Source organism: Hemiscyllium ocellatum, chromosome 42 (assembly GCF_020745735.1).
Source record: "Hemiscyllium ocellatum isolate sHemOce1 chromosome 42, sHemOce1.pat.X.cur, whole genome shotgun sequence".
NCBI classification, from domain to species: Eukaryota; Metazoa; Chordata; class Chondrichthyes; order Orectolobiformes; family Hemiscylliidae; genus Hemiscyllium; species Hemiscyllium ocellatum.
This window is the reverse complement of record NC_083442.1, coordinates 11,939,679-11,960,818: the sequence shown is the minus strand read 5'-3', so window position 1 is coordinate 11,960,818 and position 21,140 is coordinate 11,939,679. Positions and strand designations below refer to the sequence as shown.

The following is a 21,140-nucleotide window of genomic DNA, read 5'->3' as shown; positions in this document are numbered from 1 at the left end:
AGTGTGAAGTGAGGCATCTTAGCAGAAGATAGAGAAACACAAAGTAGACATAATGGCACAGTTCTAAAGAGCAGATGTCCCGATCATGCAGATGGTATAATTTTGTTTTTAGGCAGCAAATGGTAATTTCTGAATGAGATAGCAAGAAGAAATAACATTATTTCAAACAGAAATTGTATGAGCACTTGAAGGGAATCCATTTGAAGGTTTCAGGGATAGAGAATGGAAATCAGACTAATTGGATTGTGTTGCAGGCAGACAATGTGGACTCAATGAGCTAAACGGATATTTACTGGCACAGAGCTGAATGGCCTCTTTCCCAGCTGTAACCGTTATATGTCCAATGACTTTTTAAAATGCAGCTAATTTCTAATAACAAATTTACCAATGCATACGCGTCCATGAGAAGCTAACTCAAAGCCAGGTTTGCAGATGCACTTGAAGCTGCCATCTTCATTGATGCACATTCCATTCATACACATGTTTTTCTGGGAACATTCATCCTGGTCTGAAATAGAATTTTACAGTAATGAATTGCATAAATATCAAAACCCATTTTATACCTCAGCATTTATTTTTATCTAAACATTGCCAATGGACAACAGTTTAATAGATAATTAAACAAAAATGTCTTAATTTATAAATTTATAAAGACAAGTTTTAAAAATGCAGACAATATTAACAGAAGAAAAAAAATTAAAGTTCACAAGTAAATGCTTATTGATATGACTTTATTGTGTTCAAATGTTCTACGTACCCATGCAATTTTTACCATCTGGCGTCAGCTGAAACCCAGCATTACAAATACACTGGAAACTGCCTTCTGTATTCACACAACGTCCATATTTACAGATTTGACCATTCTGTACACATTCGTCAATATCTGAAAAACAACAGAATCCACTGACATTAAATAATTATTTTATTGTTTTGAAAAAAGTTAATTTCTTATTTCAAGATGGATCAGACTAAATATGAAACGGAGAAGATGATGACCAAAACTCCTGCAATGAAGGTTCAAGGCTGAGGCAACAGAAGTACAAAAGAATTGAGTCCAAAGGTGGTCACAATGAGGTGTCCAGGATCATGAAAAAGCAAAAGAGCTGACGAGATTTGAACCATATAAGACAGATCAAAGATAGTGCAGAGTGTAATTTCATATGTACAGAAGCAATTAAAAAAAAGGCTCTCCTAATTTGAAGAGCAGCTGAACAAAGAGTACTAATTTAGAAAATTGGGACAACAGATCAATGGAGGAAAGAATTGTCCTGCAATAGCTGACATCGTAAAATAAATACATTAGAATGGCTGTGAGCTGAGTGAAGGCTCAAGGACCGGATAGGATCCCAATGGAGGCCTGGAAGGTCCTTGGCAACATGGAAACAGAAACCCTGAATCATCTGTAGTCAAGGTCAGGGAAAGGTTTGCCAGATGAACCAAAAGAAATTATTCTGGTATTAGCTTTTTAACAGAAGGGAGATGTTCAAGAATGTGGTAAAATTGATGTATTACATCTTCAAGGGGTGGGAACATATGATGGACTCTTGCCTAAGAACAGTCATGGACGCCAGTAATAGGCAGTTCAGCTTCATGCCTGGAAAGATCACACTGCCATTTCACCTTTCACCAATTGTTCAAGAGATATTATAAGGGACAAAGGGACTTATATCTGTCCTTCCTTGATATGGATTTTTTAAAAAAGTGTCGTATTGTGTACCAAGAAGAAAGATCTGAGAATGCCTGAGAAAGAGAGAGAGAGAGGCGATTACCAGAGTAGCATGTCTAAGTCAAGCCAAAAGTCTGAGCCAGAAGTTAGCATCCACCAAGGCTCAGCTTTCAGCCCGCTACTGTTGATCATCCTTGAGTTGGTACTGAAGTCAGACCCACCCTGGCACATACTGTATGTATATATTGTGACAGTCATCACAAAAGTGTGAAAGGGCTACTGGAAAGAGAAAGTTGATGGTAAAATGCCCTTAAAAATAATGGGCTAAAGATGTATGGCAAGCAGTCCATATACCTGCATTGCTCCTTTCTGGACCAACTAAGATGCAATGACACTATAAATTAATTAGGCAACCAAATTTAAGCACCTGGGCTTGATTATTTGCCAAGACATAAGTTTGGTATGACAACCACAGTATGGAATAAATACAAGTTGTGGCTGATCTCCTCTGTGATTTAAAATTACCACCTTGCATAAAGGGATGAATTTTCAAGGAGTTGTGTTCATATATGCATTATGTCCTGTGTTATACAGGAATTGGCTCTTGAAGAAAGCAGCAGGTTGGAAGGCTACATATGGCAGAGATGAGGAATTTGAGGTTATCTGCTTTGTTTTGAGAAGGTATAGGGCTTGGAATGACAGCATATGGAAGAAAGTCAAGGTGACAGAAATGTTCAAGGTTGGAAAATTTGAGCTACAAGGAGAGGCTGAATAGGTTGGGGCTGTTTCCTCTGGAGCTTTGGAGGCTAAGGGGTGACCTTACACCCCTCAGAGGTTTATAAAATCAGGAGGGACATGGATAGGATAAATAGACAAGGTCTTTTCCCTGGGTTGGGGGAGTCCAGAACTAGAGAACATAGGTTTAGGGTGAGAGGGGAAAAATTTAAAAGGGACTTAACGGGTAACTTTTTCACACAGAGGATGGTATGTGGATGGAATGAGCTGCCAGAGGAAGTGGTGGAGGCTGGGTACAATTACAAATTTAAAAACTATGATGTGGAGGAGTCGCTATTGGACTGGGGTGGACAAAGTTAAAAATCACACAACAGTTTATAATTCAACAGGTTTATTTGGAAGCACGAGCTTTTGGAGTGTTGCTCCTTCATCATTTTGAGCAATTGTCAGTGTCATTTCATTGTAATCACCAGTGGTTGCAAGAAAGTATTGTGCTCAAGTGTTTGAAAGCATGAAGTACAATTACGAGGCTGCTAACTGAATATTATAAATACAATATAGGAATCAAAGAACAGGAACAAGTTGTTCAGCCTCTTGAACCTGCCCTGCCATTCAATAAGATCATGGCTGATCGAACACTTCAATGCCTTTTCCTCACCCTAACTCTGTATCCCACTGGTCGTCAGAAATACTATCCATCTCTACCTTAAACATACTCAAAGACTGAACGACCACAGTGCCGCTAGAGAATTCCAAAGGTTCAAAAAACTCTGAGTAACATCATTTCTCCTCATCTTGGACCTAAGTGGCATCCCCCTTATTTTTAAATTGTGTGGAAACATTTTAGCAACACCTATTCCATCTACCACTTCAAATATTTTATAGATTTCATTGAGATATGTTCTCATTCTTTGAGACTTTAGAGAATGAAGGCCCAGTTTGCCCAATCTCCCTTCAGAGGACAGATCAAGCATCCCAAGAACAAGTCTGGGGCACCTTCATTACACTTTCTCTACGACAATAATAGTTTTCTAAAAAGGGAACCAAATCTGCACACAGTCTTCTATGTACGGTCTAACCAAGATCTTATACATTTGAAGCAACACTTCACTATTCCTGTACTCAAATCCTCTTGCAAAAAAGTCCAATATTTCATTAGTTCTCCTAAAAGCAATCTGCAACCTACATATTAGATTTACTGACAAGGACATCTAGGCCCCTTCGTATATCTACACTTCCCAAACATTTACTATTTAAGAAATATTCTGCACATCTGCAACTCCTACCAAAGCAGATAACCTCAACCTTTTCTATATTATATTCCATTTGCCATATCACTATGCGTGTCCAAATCCTCATCAAGACTCCTCAATAATGTGACATAATTACTAAGTATTTATCTATTAAAAATTAGATTACTTTTGAGTAGAAAAGTTATCATTCTAGTCAGCTTGCCTATTAAATTTGCTGCTTTTCCATTTAGATGTCATTATCATTCATAAACTGCTACAATAGTGACTTCCTTCAAATGTCAGAGACTTTTGGCTGAATCTTAAAGTTTCTGGAAAATCGCAATTTCTGTCAAGTATTTCAGCGGGCCCCTTTTCTTGCCTCAAGGCCTATAAAGTTTTAGAACATAGAACATTACAGTATAGAACAGGCCCTTCAGCCCTCGATGCTTCGCCAACCTGTCAAACCAATCTGAAGCCTGTCTATCCTACACAATTCCATTATCATCCATATGTTTACCCAATGACCATTTAAATGCCCTTAAAGTTGGCAAGTCTATGACTGTTGCAGGCAGGGTGTTCCATGCCCCTACTACTCTGAGTGAAGAAACTACCACTGACATCTGTCCTATATCTATCACCCCTCAATTTTAAATTATGTCCCCTCGTGCTAGCCATCACCATCACTGAAAAAGGCTTTCACTGTCCACCCTATCTAATCCTCTGATCATCTTGTATGTTTCTATTAAGTCACCTCTCAACCTTCTTCGCTCTAATGAAAACAGCCTCAAGTCCCTCAGCCTTTCCTCATAAGACCTTGCCTCCATATCAGGCAACATCCTAGTAAATCCCCTCTCCAATGCTTCCACATTCGTCCTATAATGCGGCAACCAGATGTATTCACAATACTCCAAGTGGGCACACACCAGAGTTTTGTACAGCTGCAACATGACCTCATGGCTCCGAAACACAATCCCTCTACCAACAAAAGCTAACACACCATACGCCTTCTGAACAATTGTATCAACCTGGGTAGCAACTTTCAGGAATCTATGTACATGGACACCGAGATCTCTCTGCTCCTCCACATTACCAAGGATCTTACCATTGACCCAATACTCTGTATTCCTGTTACTCCTTCCAAAGTGAATCACCTCACACTTTTCTGCATTACACACCTATTGCCACCGCTCAGCCTAGTTCTGCAGTTTGGTAAAAACAATGACTGCAGATGCTGGAAACCAGATTCTGGATTAGACGAAATGCACAGCAGTTCAGGCAGCATCCAAGGAGCAATAAAATCGACGTTTCGGGCAAAAGCTCTTCATCAGGAATACAGGTAGAGTGCCTGAAGGGTGGAGAGATAAATGAGAGGAGGGTGGGGGTAGGGACAAAGTAGCATAGAGTACAATAGGTGAATTGGGGAGGGGATGAAGGTGATACGTCAGGGAGGAGGGTGGACTGGATAGGTGAAAAAGAAGATAGGCAGGTAGGACAAGTCATGGGGACAGTGCTGAGCTGGAAGTTTGGAACTGGGGTGAGGTGAGGGAAGGGGAAATGAGGAAACTGTTGAAGTCCACATTGATGCCCTGGAGTTGAAGTGTTCCGAGGCGGACGATAAGGCGTTCTTCCTCCAGGCGTCGGGTGGTGAGGGAGCGGCGGTGAAGGAGGCCCAGGACTTCCATGTCCTCAGCAGAGTGGGTAGGGGAGTTGAAATGTTGGGCCACAGGGCAGTGTGGTTGATTGGTGCGGGTGTCCAAGAGATGTTCCCTAAAGCACTCTGCTAGGAGGCGTCCAGTCTCCCCAATGTAGAGGAGACCGCATCGGGAGCAACCGATACAATAAATGATATTGGTGGATGTGCAGGTAAAACTTTGATGGATGTGGAAGGCTCCTTTAGGGCCTTGGATGGAGGTGAGGGAGGAGGGGTGGGCGCAGGTCTTGCAATTCCTGCGTTGGCAGGGGAAGGTGCCAGGATGGGAGGGTGGGTGTAGGGGGGCATGGACCTGACCAGGTAGTCACGGAGGGAACGGTCTTTGCGGAAGGCGGAAAGGGTGGGGAGGGAAATATATCCTTGGTGATGGGGTCTGTTTGGACGTGACAGAAATGTTGGCGGGTAAGTTAGTTTATTTGAAGGTTAGGAGGGTGGAAGGTTAGCACTAGGGGCGTTCTGTCCTTGTTACGGTTGGAGGGATGGGGTCTGAGGGTGGAGTGCAGAATGTGGACGAGACGCGTTGGAGGACATCTTTAACCACGTGGGAAAGGAAATTGCAGTCTCTAAAGAAGGAGGCCATCTGGTGTGTTCTGTGACGGAACTAGTCCTCCTGGGAGCAGATACGGCAGAGGTGGAGGAATTGGGAATGTAGGATGGCATGTTTGCAGGAGGTAGGGTGGGAAGAGGTGTAATCCAGGTAGCTGTGGGAACGAGTGGGTTTGTAAAACATGTCGGTGTTAAGTCAGTCGTCATTAATGGAGATGGAGAGGTCCAGGAAGGGAGGGAGGTGTCAGAGATGGTCCAGGTAAATTTAAGGTCAAGGTGGAATGTGTTGGTGAAGTTGATGAATTGCTCAACCTCCTTGCGGGAGCACAAGGTGGCACCAATGCAATAATCAAATTAGCGAAGGAAGAGGTGGAGAGTGGTGCCGGTGTAATTACGGAAGATGGACTGTTCTACATAGCCAATGAAGAGACAGGCATAGCTGGGGCCCATGCGGGTGCCCATGGCTAACCCTTTGGTCTGGAGGAAGTGGGAGGATTTGAAGGAGAAATTGTTAAGGGTGAGGACCAGTTCGGTCAAACAAATGAGAGTGTTGGTGGAAAGGTACTGTTGGGGACATCGGGAGAGGAAGAAACGGACAGCTTGGAGGGCCTGGTCATGGAGGTGTAGAGGGATTGGATATTCATGGTGAAGATGAGGCATTGGGGGCCGGGGAAACGGAAGCCTTGGAGGAGGTGGAGGGCATGGGTGGTGTCTCGAATGTATGTGGGGAGTTTCTGACTAGGGGGGTTAGGACAGTGTTGAGGTAGGTGGAGATGAGTTCAGTAGAGCAGGAGCATGCTGAGACAATTGATCGGCCAGGGTGGTCAGGCTTGTGGATCTTGGGAAGGAGGTAGAACCAGGCAGTGCAGGGTTCCCGGACTATGAGGTCGGAGGCTGTGGGTGGGAGATCTCCAGAGGTGATGAAGTTCTGTATGGTCTGGGAGATGATGGTTTGGTGAGGGGGGGTGGGGTCATGGTCGAGGGGACGGTAGGAAGTGGTGTCCTCAAGTTGGCGTCTGGCTTCAGCGGTGTAGCGGTCAGTGCGCCAGACTACCACTGTGCCCCCTTTATCTGCTGGCATGATGGTGAGGTCGGGATTGGATAAGAGGGAGTGGAGGGCTGCGCGTTGTGAGGATGAGATGTTGGAGTGGGGGAGGTAGGTAGACAGGTTGAGGCAGTTAATGTCCTGGCAGCAGTTGGAAATGAAGAGATCAAGGGTGGGTAATAGGTCAGCATGGGGTGTTCAGGTAGATGCAGTGTGTTGGAGGTGGGCAAAGGGGTCCTCGGAAGGTGGGCGGGAGTCCTGATTGTGAAAGTAAGCTCGGAGGTGGAGGCGATGGAAGAAGTGTTCGATGTCACGGCGTGTATTAAATTCATTGATGCATGGGCGGAGGGGGATAAAGGTGAGTCCTTTGCTGAGGACTGATCGTTCGTCCTCAGTGAGGGGGAGGTCTGGAGGGATGGTGAAAACTCGGCAGGGCTGGGAGCTGGGAGCTGATGTGGGTGTGGAGCTGGGAGTGGGGGCGGAGCCGGTAACTGGAGTGGGTGTGGAGGCAGAGTTGGTAACTGGACTGGGTGTGGTGGTGGGGGGAATGAGGATGGAGTCATGAGCAGGGGTGGTGTTCCCCTGTGGGTTCCTAAAGGATGGGGATGGTGACAGTGGGATCTATGGGGGGGGGTGTCAGCAGAATGCAGGTGAGTGGCGTTGGTGGGGGCAAACACGGCAGTGGGGAGGGGGGAGAGGAGGAGGGGTGGGCGCGGAAGTCATTGAGCGTGTGCAGTTTATCTATGTATCTACGTCCCTCTGTAACCTGCAACATCCTTCAGCATTGTTCACAACTACACTGACCTTAGTGTCATCCACAAATTTACTAACCAATCCTTCTACACCCTAATTCAGGAGAAAGTGAGGATTGCAGATGCTGGAGATCAAAGAGTATGGTGCTGAAAAAGCACAGCCAGTCAGGCAGCATCCGATGAGCAGGAGAGTCGACGTTTTGGGCAAAAGCCCATCAACAGTAAGAAGTCCTGCTCCTCGGATGATGCCTGACCAGCTGTGCTTTTCCAGCACCACACACTCTTCAATTACATCCCCTTGCAGGTCATTTAAAGAAAAATCAAACAGTAGTGACCCCAAAATAGATCCTTGTGGTCCATCACTAGTAACTGAACTCCAGGATGAACATTTCCCATCAATCACCACTCTATCTTCTTTCACCTACCAATTTCTGATCCAAACTGCTAAATCACCCTCATTCCCATGCCTCCGTATTTTCTGCAATTTCAGGTATTGCAGAACCTTATCAAATGCTTTACTGAAATCCATAAACACCACATCAACTGCTTTACCCTCATCCAGCTGTTTGATCACCTTCGCAAAGAACTCAATAAGGTTTGTGTGGCATGACCTACCCTTCACAAAACCGTGCTCACTATCCCTAATCAACTTATTCCTCTCTAGATGATGATAAATCTGATCTCTTATAACCTTAACCAACACTTCATCCGCAACCAAAGTAAGGCTCACTGGTGTATAATTACCAGGGTTGTCCCTACTCCCCTTCTTGAAGAAGGGGACAACATTTGCTATCCTCCAGTCGTCTGGCGCTATTACTGTAGATGATGACGACATAAAGATCAAAGCCAAAGGTTCTGCAACCTCCTCCCTACCTTTCCAGAGAATCCTGGGATAAATCCCATTATCTATTTTCACACTTTTCAGAATTGCTAACACTTCCTTCTATAAACTTCAATCATGTCTAATCTGATAGCCTGTATTTCAGTATTCTCCACAATAACATTGTCATGTTTCAGCGTGAATACTGATTAAAAATATTCATTTAACGCTCCTCCTATCTCTTCGGAGTGGAAGACACAACATGAGACCATGATAGCCTGGTCTGAGATTGCCACTTGGGTCAGAGCAGTCTTAGCAGTCTAGAGGAATTCCCAGGACCATAGGAAGAAGAGTAATTTTCCTCTCCACTCTGCCAGTGCAAGTACATATCATCTTCTCCCCAGTGCTTCACACTTACATGATTTCTGCTCCTGAATCCACCTCTCACAAAGGAGCATAATCTATAACTCTGACTACTGCCAGCAACATCCTCCCTCCTTTATTGTCACCCACTTCAACCCCATACTCCACTAACCCTAAATGATATCTGCATTGCCTACTCAATTGGTCCAGATACATATGGGTGGGCACACTGGCTCGGTAGTCAGCACTGACACCTCACAGCGCCAGAAACCCGGGATCGATTCCCACATCGGGCAACTGTCTGTGTGGAATTTGCACATTCTCCTCAAATCTCTGTGGATTTCCTCTAAGTGCTCCAATTTCCTCCCACAATCCAAAGATGTGCAAGTTACGTGAATTGCCCATATGTTAGGGGAAATGTAGGGTAATAGGTTAGGGTAATGGGTCTGGGTGGGTACTCTTCAGAGGGTTGGTGTGGACTTGTTGGGCCAAAATAGCCTGTTTCCACACTGTAGGGATTCTATGAAGATTATGCTCTCTCATCTTGGACTTGCACACAAGGGAATAAACCAAATTTACAATGTCAAGTCCCATAAGAATCTTCTGTGTCAATAATGTCTTCTTTAATTCTCTTCAACTCTCACAAATACAAGCCCAACCTACTCAATTTCTCCTCATAAGAAAATCCCTCCAGAATCAATGCAGTGAAGCTTCCACGAACTGCCTCTAATGCCAGTATATTGTTTTTAGATAAGAGGATCAAAACTATTCCTGTGGTCTGACTAGTGGCTTATACAGCTCTACCAACATTTCATTCCAGTTGAAATAAAGATCAATAGTCCATTTGCCTTCTCTATTACTTGGTGAAATCAGACTTTTGTGATTCATGTAAGAGGATCCTGTATCTCTCTGTGATGCAGCTTTCTGCAGTCTTTCCTCATTTAAATAATATTTCACCTGCCATGTTTCCACTCACTCTCTTAAAATGTTTGTATCCCTCTGTATACACCTTGTGTCATCCACACTATTTGCTTTCCCACTCATAAACATGGCAATAGTACATTCACTTCCATTATCCAAGTCATTAATTTCTGTAAATAAACGTACTGAATCTTGTTGTACTTCACTGGTTTATCATCCTGAAAATGTCCCCTTTATCCCAACTCCCTGCCTTCTATTATTCATCCAATCTTCTATCCTTGTAAATACACAACCCCTAACATACCAGTTCTTACATTATTAAGTTGTCTAATGTGTGATACTTTGGCAAATCCAAATATATTACATCTATTAAATAATGACTTGGGTCATTATAGTATTTGGTGCTCCCTGGAACAGAGGAATCTTGACATTTGGGTGCGTGGTTCTGAAAGTGGAGTCATAAGTAGACAGGACAGTGAAGAAGGCTTACTCTGATCTCCAGCATCTTCAGTCCTCACTTTCTCCTTTTGGCATACTGGCCTTCATCAGTCAGGGCACTGAGTACAGAAGTTGTAAAGTTATGTTACAATTGTACAGGAAGTTGGTGAGGGCACACTGGAGTATTGTATTCAGTTTTAGTCACCTTGCTATAGGAAGGATGTTATTAAACTGGAAAGAGTGCAGAAGAAATTTACAAGGATGTTGCCAGGACTCAAGGGTCTGAATTATAGGGAGCAGTTGGACAAGGTAGGACATTTTTCTTTAGAATGCAGGAGACTGAGCGGGGGGGGGGGGGGAGGATCTTGTAGACATGTATAAGATCATGACAGGCATGGATATGGTGAACGTACTGTTATTTCCCCCCCCCCACCCCAGGGCTGGGGAATCGAGGACTCGAGGGCATCAGTTCAAGGTTAGAGGGGAAAGAATAAAAGGGAATCTGAAGGGGGAACTTTTTTATCCAGAGCGTAGTATGCATATAGATTCAGCTGCCGATGAAAGTTGTTGAGGCAGGTACAACAGTGTTTTCTGTTAAACTTTTCTCTCCCAAACAAAAAGCCAAAAGAAATGTGGTTGTGGAAATCAGAAACAAAAATAGAAATTGCTGGAAAGACTCAGCAAGTCTGGCAGCATCTGTGGAGAGAAAGCCCAGAGTTATGTTTCAGCTCCAGTGGCCCTTCCTCAGAAGGGGTCAGAAGAAGGGTCATGGGACCTGAAACGTTAACTCTGCTTCCTTTCCACAGCTGCCAGACTTGCTCAGTTTTTCTAATCTATCTTCCTAGTTCACTCCAGCTATCTCTGCCCTCATTTCTATTTAACAACTCATAATTAAACTTAGCTCAGTTGTTTCCAAACCAGCTTTCTCACTTTCAAACTACAATACTAAACTCTACCATTTTATGGTTGTTGTTCCTTAGGGGAAACTTTTATTCAGATCATTTCTTGAACTTAGAGTCATAGAGATGTACAGCATGGAAACAGACCCTTCGGTCCAACCTGTCCATTCCGACCAGATATCCCAACCCAATCTAGTCCCACCTGCCAGCACCCGGCCCATATCCCTCCAAACCCTTCTTATTCATATACCCATCCAAATGCCTCTTAAATGTTGCAATTGTACCAGCCTCCCCCACATCCTCTGGCAGCTCATTCCATACACGTACCACCCTCTGCATGAAAGAATTGCCCCTTAGGTCTCTTTAATATCTTTCCTCTCTCACCCTAAACCTATGCTCTCCAGTTCTGGACTCCCGGTCCCAGGGAAAAGACTTTGTTTATTTATCCTATCCATGCCCCTCATAATTTTGTAAATCTCTATAAGGTCACCCCTCCGCCTCCGATGCTCCAGGGAAAACAGTCCCATTCTGTTCAGCCTCTCCCTGTAGCTCAAATCCTCCAACCCTGGCAACATCTTTGTAAATCTTTTCTGAACCCTTTCAAGTTTCACAACATCTTTCCGATAGGAAGGAGACCAGAATTGCCCACAATACTCCAACAGTGGCCTGTACAGCCGCAACATGACCTCCCAACTCCTGTACTCAATACTTTGACCATACCAAAGCATGCCAAATGCCTTCTTCACTATCCTATCTATCTGCCACACCACTTTCAAGGAGCTATGAACCTGCACTCCAAGTTCCCTTGTGCAGCAACACTCCCTAGGACCTTACCGTTAAGTGTACAAGTCCTGCTAAGATTTGCTTTCCCAAAATGCCGCACCTTGCATTTATCTGAATTAAACTCCATCTGCCACTTCTCAGCCCATTGGCCCATCTGGTCCAGATCCTTTGTAATCTGAGGTAACCCTCTTTGCTGTCCACTACACCTCCAATTTTGGTTTCATCTGCAAACTTACTAACTGTACCTCTTATGCTCGCATCCAAATCATTTATGTAAATGACAAAAAGTAGAGGACCCAGCACCGATCCTTGTGGCACTCCACTGGTCACAGGCTTCCAGTCTGAAAAACAACCTTCCACCATCACCTGGAAAAGGTCTTTGAGCCAGTTCTGTATCCAAATGGCTAGTTCTCCCTGTATTCCATGAGATCTGACCTTGCTAATCAGTCTCCCATGAGGAACCTTACTGAAGTCCAGAAAGATCACATCTACTGCTCTGCCCTCATCAATCTTCTTTGTTACTTCTTCAAAAAACTCAATCAAGTTTGTGAGACATGATTTCCCATGCACAAAGCCATGCTGACTATTCCGAATCAGTCCTTGCCTTTCCAAATACATATACATCCTGTCCCTCAGGATTCCCTCCAACAACTTGCCCACCACTGAGGTCTGGCTCACCGGTCTATAGTTCCCTGGCTCGTCTTTACCCCCCGTTCTTAAACAGTGGCACAACGTTTTCCAACCTCCAGTCTCCTGTCACCTCACCTGTGACTATCGATAATACAAATATCTCAGCAAGAGGCCCAGCAATCACTTCTCTAGCTTCCCACAGAGTTCTCGGGTACAGCTAATCAGGTCCTGGGGATTTATCCACTTTTAACTGTTTCAAGACATCCAGCACTTCCTCCTCTGTAATATGGACATTTATCACCATCTATTTTCCTGCAGTCTATATCTTTCATGTCCTTTTCCACAGTAAATACTGATGTAAAACATTCATTTAGTATCTCCCCCATTTTCTGTGTCTCCACACAAAGGCTGCCATGCTGATCTTTGACGGGCTCTATTCTCTCCCTAGTTACCCTTTTGTCCTTAATATATTTGTAAAAACCCTTTGGATTCTTCTTAATTCTATTTGCCAAAGCTATCTCATGTCCCCTTTTTGCCCTCCTGATTTCCCTCTTCAGTATACTCCCACTTCCTTTATACTCCTCTAAGGATTCACCCAATCTATCCTATCTATACCTGACATATGCTTCCTTCTTTTTCTTAACCAAACCCTCAATTTCTTTAGTCTTGTCTCACTACATTTTGTCAGATCCAAATAATAATATAATGTCATAGATCCTTGGTTGCATCCACAGTATATTGTTTCAAGAAAGTGTCCTGAGCATACTACAAATTCTCCTTTATGACTAACTTTGCCAATTTTATTTTTCCAGTCTGCACAATGATTAGTAATACCAGTGACTAATTTACTTCCTTTCTTAATTTGTCCATGTGGATACAAGAATGCTTGAAAGCTCTGAAAAAAATTCTTCATATAACACACTTGATTTGAATTTTTTTGAAGAAGTAATGAAGGGGATCAATGAGGGCAGAGTGGTGGACACAACCTATATGGACTTCAGTAAGGGGTTCAACACTGTACCTCATAGAAGACTAGTTGGCAAGGATAGATGACATGGAATACCAGGAGAACTAATCATTCGGATACAGAACTGGCTCAAACTTAGGAGACAAAGGGTGGTGGTGGAGGGTTGCTTTTCAGACTAGTTGCCTGTACCTAGTGGTGTCCCACAAGAATCGGTGCAGGATCCACTGTTTTTCATCATTTATACGATTTAGATGTGAGCATAGAACAGATGGCTAGTAAGTTGTAGATGACAGCAAAATTGGATGTGTAGTGGACACCGAAGAAGGTTACCTTGGATTATAATGGGATCTTGATCAGGTGGGCCAATGTGCTGAAGAATGGCAGATGGGGTTTAATTTAGATAAATGCGAGCTGTTGCATTTTGAGAAAGCAAACCTTAGCAGGACTTATACACTTAATGGTAAGGTCCTAGGGAATGTTGCTGAACAAAGAGACCTTGGAGTGCAGGTTCATAACTCCTTGAATGAAAACGTTTAATATGTATGGGATAACATGCTATGGCTGTCCAGGACATTGATTAGGCCACTTTTGAAGCAATTCTGGTCTCCTTGCTATTGGAAGGTTTTTGTGCAACTTTAAATGGTTCAGAAAAGATTGTCAAGAATGTTGCCAGGGTTGAAGGCTTTCAGCTATAGGGAGAGGCTGAATAAGCTAGGGCTATTTTTACTGGCACACTCAGAGGCTGAGGGATGATCAGAAGTTTATAAAACCATGGGGGACATGGATAGGGTGAATAGCCAAGGTCTTTCCTTGTGATGAGGGTTTCCAATACATTAGGGCATAGGTTTAAGGTAAGAGGGGAAGCGTTTAAAAGGAACTGAAGAGGTAACTTCTTCACACAGAGGGTTGTGCATGAATGGAATGAGCTGTAAGAGGAAATGGTGGAGGCTGGTACAATTACAACCTTTAACAGGCATCTGGATAGGTATATGAATAGGAACGATTTAGAGGATATGAGCCATATGCAGACAAATGGGACTAGATTAATTTCAGATACCTGGTCAGCATGCAAGATTTGGACAGTAGGGTCTGTTTACATGCTGTACAGCTCTACATCACTATGATTTCCTAACTCCTGGAAATCTGTCCACCATCTACAAGACACAGGTCAGACGGATGATAGAATGTTCTCCACTTTCCCAGATATATACAGCTCCAACAATACTCAAAACGCTAAACACAGTCCCATACAAAGTTGCCTCTTTGATTCGCACTGTATCCACCACCTTCAACATTTATACCACCAACGACTCACCATGGCAGCAGTCAGCATTATACAAAATATATACTGCAGTAACTTACCATGGCTCCTTCAAACTTGCAGCCTCTGACACCAAAAAGGACATGTGCAACAGATGGATGGGAATACTATCACCTGTAAGTTTTCCTCCAAGTCACACACCATTCTGACTTGGAATGACACCACCGGTGACACCAATGTATGCGTCATTGTCAGTACAGCAAAATTCCTAACTGTGGGTGTACCTAACACGCATGGATTGCAGCAGTTCAAAAAGGTGGCTCATTGCGACCTCAAGTGCATTTAGGGATTGGCAATAAATTCTAACCTGGCCAGCAATGAACACATCACATGAGTGAAGAAGAAAGGTATAGGCTGAATTGGCATGGTTCTAAGATGTTTTATTTCTATGATTATATAAATAGCCCAACAAACACCTCAAACTAAATTTTAGTTTATTTGCTATTATTTGCTTGTTGAAATGAACTCATAAAATCAATTCAATACAATTCTTATCTATTCAGTGAGTCTTAAACTTAAGCAGAGAGCTTTTATACATAGCAAAGTTTACTTGAGTTATCAACCACTCTCTCATCATTAACCTCAAATTAAAAAAAATACAGGAACCATAGAATCCCTACAATGTGGAAACAAGGGATTCAGCCCATCAAATCTACGTTGACATTCTGAAGAGCATCTGACCCAAACCAACCCCCCACTACCCTATCCCTGTAACTGAGTAGTAAGAAACTGAGCACCCGGAGGAAAGCCACACTGACATGGGGAGAATGTACAAACTCCACATAGAGGATGGTATCGAACAACGGTTCCTGGCACTGTGATAAATGTTAAGCCACCATGCTGCTTTCGAACTTCAGCAATGGAGCTGAGTGGGAAAAAGTGATGAATAGCCTGGGAAAATAATTAATATAAAACTTATGTCAGAAATTTACAGCAGTAGAGCTGAGTGGGAGTGAGAGGAAAGCAACCCGGGAAGGTAAGAGTTTCTGATTCTGAGCGGGAAACTGAAAAATGATATCACAGGAGGGCTGTGATTTGATTGGCCGTTTGGGAGTCTGCTAAATTTGAATGTGTGTTAAATGTGATTCTTTGCTAAATTGAACCTTGTGAAATTACTGCTTGCAACTTACATTTAGATTAAGATTAAATGCCGAAATATAAAAACAGTTCAAAAACATTCAAAACTAATTAAATAAAGATGCTGGGGCAGGTGATGTGCTGTGTATGCATGATATGAGAGCTGGTGGACACCATTGTGGTTCCCAGTGACCATGTCTGTAGCATGTTAGTTGCTTGGAGAACTCTGGCTCAGAGTTGATGAGTTGGAGTCCGAGATTCAAGCATTGTGATATATCAGGGAGGGGGAGAGTTACCTGGATGCTCTGTGAACAGGATCGACAGTCCCGATGGTTGTTTTGCCTACTTGGTGTTTGGGTTTGGGATATCTCATCTGGGCTGCTGAGGAACCTGGAATGTGAGGGTAAAGGGTCCATGTAGGACCAAAGGCATAGATAAACTAGGGCAGAGGTCCTGCTAAGGGAGTATGAATAGCTAGGAGCTAAATTAAAAAGCAGAACCAACAAGGTAATAACCTCTGGATTACAACCTGAGCCATGTGTTAATTGGCACAGGGTCAGTAAGATTAAGCAGTAAATGCATGGCTCAAAGATTGGTATGGGAGAAATGGGTTTGAATTCATGGCACCATTACTGGGGAAGAATCATGCTGTTCCATTGGATGGTCTTCACCTGAATCAAACTGGTACCAGAGTCCTAGTGAATCGCATAACCGGGGGTCCGATTTGGTAACAATTACTGAGACATGGTTACAAGGAGACCAGGTCTGGGAATTGAATATTTGGAGTACTCAGCAATTCTGCAAGACAGACTGAAAGGAAAAGGAGAAAGTGAGGACTGCAGATGCTGGAGATCAGAGTCGTGAGTGTAGTGCTGGAAAAGCACAGCTGGTGAGGCAGCATCTGAGGAGCAGGAGAATCGATGATTCGAACATAAGCTCTTCATCAAGAATGTGGGGGGTCCAAGGGGCCAGAGAGATAAATGGGGGGTGAGTGGGGCTGGGGGGGAAGGGAGCTGAGAATGCAATAGGTAGATGAAGGTGGGGATGAAGGTGTTAGGTCGGAGAGGAAGGTGGACAAGATGGGTGGGAAGGAAGATGGACAGGTAGTACAGGTCAAGAGGGTGGTGCCATGTTGGAAGGTTGAATCTGGGATAAGATGGGAGAAGGGGAAACTGGTGAGATCAACATTAATCCAGTGTGGTTGGAGGGTCCCAAGGCGGAAGATGAGGCGTTCTTCCTCCAGGCGTCAGGTGGCAAGGGTTTGGTGTTTGTGGGAGAATTTGACCAAAATTGACACAAAACTGTGTGGAAGCCATCTTGTCACAAAGCAATTTTTGCAGTAAGATTTTAGCCTGCTAGCATAATGCTGTCAGAACCCTGGCTGAGGAATTCTGTTTTGATAGCCTGACTTTGCAGCTGCAGGCTGTCTCTGCTCCTCGGGCCATTAGATAGTTCTGCTCATAGAATGATGTACTGTTTCTCTCTGTCCCTTATCTGTTGTTTTAGCCTAGCTGAACCTGTAGTGTAAGATAACATTCAGTTCTGTAGACATTAAGAAATGTAGGTCTGGAAAATGTATGTGAACCTTAAACTGCCCTTAGGTTGCGTAATTAATGGGCAGTGGGCTTTTATTTTATGATATAACCTGTAACGTTCTGTATTTCATTGGAATACGTCAGACTTTGTTCTGAATGAAGATTGGTTCCCTAAGGCCACGATAAAGCTAGTTAATTGCTCAAGGTCTCCTCTCTTGATTATTTTGTTTTAAATGATTTGGCACAAGATTTATTTTCCCCAACAGTGATGCAGGAGGCCCAGGACCCGCATGTCCTTGGAGGAGTGGGCGAGGGAGTTAAAATGTTCAGCCACGGGGCAATGGGGTTGTTTCGTGCATGTGTCCTGGAGATGTTCTCTGAAGCATTTTGCCAGTAGGCGTCCTGTCTCCCCATTGTAGAGGAGACCACATGGGGAGCAACTGATACAGTAAAATATGTGGGTGGAAGTGCATGTAAATATCTGATGGATGTGGAAGGCTCCTTTGGAGCCTTGGATGAAGGTAAGGAGAGAGATGTGGGCACAGGTTTTGTAATTCTTGCGGAAGGTGAAGACCGGAGGGTTCTGTCCTTATTGCAGTTGGAGGGGTCAGGTTTGAGGGCAGATGTGCAGGAAGTGGAGGAATTGTGCTGGAGGGCATTATCGACTACGTGGGAGGGGAAATTGCGGTATTTGAAGAAGGAGGCCATCAGGTATGTTCTATAGTGGAATTGGTCCTCCTGGGAGCAGATGTGGTGGAGACTGAGGAATTGGAAATAAGGGATAGCATTTTTACAGCAGAAGGGGTGGGAGGAGGTGTAGTCCAGATAGCTGTAGGAGTGAGTGGGTTTGGAGTAGATGCCTGTGCTGAGTTGGTCACCGTTAATGGCGATGGAGAGCTCCAGATTGTGAAGGGAAATGTCTGAGATGGTTCAAGTGAATTTAAGGTTGGGGTGGAACGTGTTAGTGAAGTTCATGAACTATTCAACCTCCTTGTGGGAGCACAGGGTGGCACCGATACAGTCACTGATGTAGTGGAGGGAATGGTGGGGAATGGTGCTGGTGTAACTGCGGAAGATGGAATTTTCCACGTACCACGTGAAAGGAAAAGGATGTGGTGTGGCCTTGCTGAAGAAGGAGAAATGACATAATGTAATGAGAAATGACATAAGCACAGGAGGTCAAGATGTTGAATCAGTCTGGGTAGAATTAAGAAACAGCAAAGAGAAGAAGTACTTGGTAGGGGTAATCTATAGCTTCCCAAACAGTGGTTCTGCAGTTTGGCAGTCTAAACCAGGAAATATTAGAGCTTTGCAAGAAAGTTATGGCAATAATCATGGGTGATTTTAACATGCACATAGATTGGAAGAATCAAATTGGCAATAGTAGCCTGGAGGCAGTATTGAATGTATTAGAGATTGCGTCTTGGAGCAGTATGTTATGGAACCAATTCAGAGAACAGGCTACTCTGGATTTGGTACTGTGTAATGAGAAGAGATTAATTGATGGCATCGTAGTTAAGGATATTCTAGGGGGTAGTGACTATAGTGTGACAGAATTCAAAATTCAATTTGGGGGTGAGAAAATGAAGTCCCACAGTAGTGTTCTGGAATTAAACAAAGGAAATTACATAGGCATGAAAACAGATTTGTCCAGAGTTGATTGAGCAGTAAGGCTAAATGGTCAGACAGCGGATGAGCTGTGGCAGATGTTTAAGGAGCTACTCAATTCCTCACAACTAAAATGTATCCAGTGAGAAAGAAAGATGGTAAGGGAGGTAAAAAGCATCCATGGCTAAACAAGATGGTCAAGGACAATATTAAGTCAAAGACTAAGGTATGCCAAATTGCAAAGGCCAGTGGCAGGATGGAAGATTGGGAAACATGCAAACATAAACAAAGGGTTACTAAAAAATTAATAAAAAAGAGCTAAGGTAAATTATGAAAGAAAGCTAGCACAAAATACCAAAAAGGATAGCAGAAGCTTCTATAGATACATAATAGGAAAGACCATCACAAATGTGAATGTTGATCCCTTGAAAGCTGAGACCAAGGAGTAAGGAATACTGAGATGGCAGAGATGTTGAATCAATACTTAGCCTCAGTTTTCATGGTAGAAGACAATAATAACATTCCCGTTGGAATGGGTAAGTCAGAGGCAATAAATTACATAGGCATAATAGGGTGGTACGGTGGCTCAGTGGTTAGCACTGCTGCCTCACAGCACCAGAGTCCCAGGTTCGATTCCAGCCTTGGGCGACTGTCTGTGTGGAGTTTGCACATTCTCCCCGTGTCTCGTGGGTTTCCTCCGAGTGCTCTGGTTTCTTCCCACAATCACAAAGATGTGCAGGTTAGGTGAATTGGCCATGCTAAATTGGCCATAGTGTTAGGTGCATTGGTCAAAAGGAAATGTGTCTGTGGGTGACGTTTCGTAGGGTTGGTATGGATTTGTTGGGCTGTAGGGCCTGATTCCACACTGTAGGGGAATCTAATCAAAATAGTCTAGAACTTAGAACAATCAATATCGATAGGGAAAAGGCACTTGTAAGCAATTAGAACTGAGGACAGACAAGTCCCCTGGGCCTGATGGCCTACATCCCAGGGTATTAAAGGAAGTGACAATGGAAATAGCCAATTAAATAGTTACAATATTCCATGGACATAGGAAAGATTCCAGTGGAATGGAAAATGGCTAATATAATGCCCTTATCCAAAAAGGGAAGGAGGCCAAATGTGGGATATTACAGACCAGTTAGTTTTGCATGTTGTTGGCAAGTGTTAGAATCAATTACTGAAGGAAGCAATAGCAGGACATTTCGAAGTCAAAACACTATCCATCAGAGTCAGCATGATTTTATGAAAGGCAAATCACATTTCACTAATTTGATAGAGTTCTTCGAAGAAGTAACAAGCAAAGTGGATAATGGGGATGCTGTGGATATAATTTATCTGGACTTCTGGAAGGCATTTGATAAGGTTCCACACAAAAGGGTAATTCACAAAGTTGTATTATATGGGATTAGGGGTAATTTATAGCCTGGAAAGACGACTGGCTGACTGACAGAAGATAGAGTGGGTGTTGTTTTGGGATGATAAAATGTAACTAGTGGTGTGCCACAGGGTTTGGTCCTTGGACCCCAGCTATTTACAAACTATATTAACGACTTGGATACAGGGATAGAAGGCTCTAGAGACAAATTTACGGACAACACAAAAATAGGCAGGACAGTAAATTGCAATGAGGAAATAAGAACCTTACAAACGGATATAGATAGGTTAGGAGAGTGTGCCAAAACATGGCAGATGGTGCAGAGAGATGTACTTGTTCATGAGTCACAGAAGACCAGCATGCAGATACAGCAGATAATAAATAAAGCAAATGGAATGTTGGCTTTTATAGCCACAGTAATAGAATATAAAGATAAGGAAATATTGTTGCAACTATACAATGTTTGGTGAGACTGCGCCTTGAGTATTGTGCACAGTTTTGGTCCCCTTATTTGATTGAAGATGTAGTGGCATTGAGGGCAGTTCACAGGAGGTTCACTATTTTAATCCTCACAAGATGAGGGGTCTGTTGTATGAAGAGAGATTGAACAGTTTAGGCCTATACTCTCTGGAATTAAGAAGAGTGAGGAGAGATCAAACTGAGGTATTCAAGATGATAAAAGGTGTGGATAAAATAAATGTGGAGCAGATGCT

At 43.4% G+C, this 21,140-nt stretch overlaps 1 protein-coding gene across 2 annotated transcripts in view; it reads right to left on the bottom strand.

Moving 5' to 3' along the window:
* LOC132834735 (fibrillin-1-like) overlaps positions 1 to 21,140 on the bottom strand; it is a 589,699-nt gene that overhangs the window by 325,187 nt on the left and 243,372 nt on the right. For both annotated transcript variants that reach the window (XM_060853700.1, XM_060853701.1), the window contains exons 13-14: positions 758 to 883; positions 386 to 508 (exon numbers count right to left, since the gene is read on the bottom strand). In XM_060853700.1, coding sequence (XP_060709683.1) covers positions 386 to 508; positions 758 to 883 — 249 coding nt within the window. The remainder of the gene's footprint in view (positions 1 to 385; positions 509 to 757; positions 884 to 21,140) is intronic.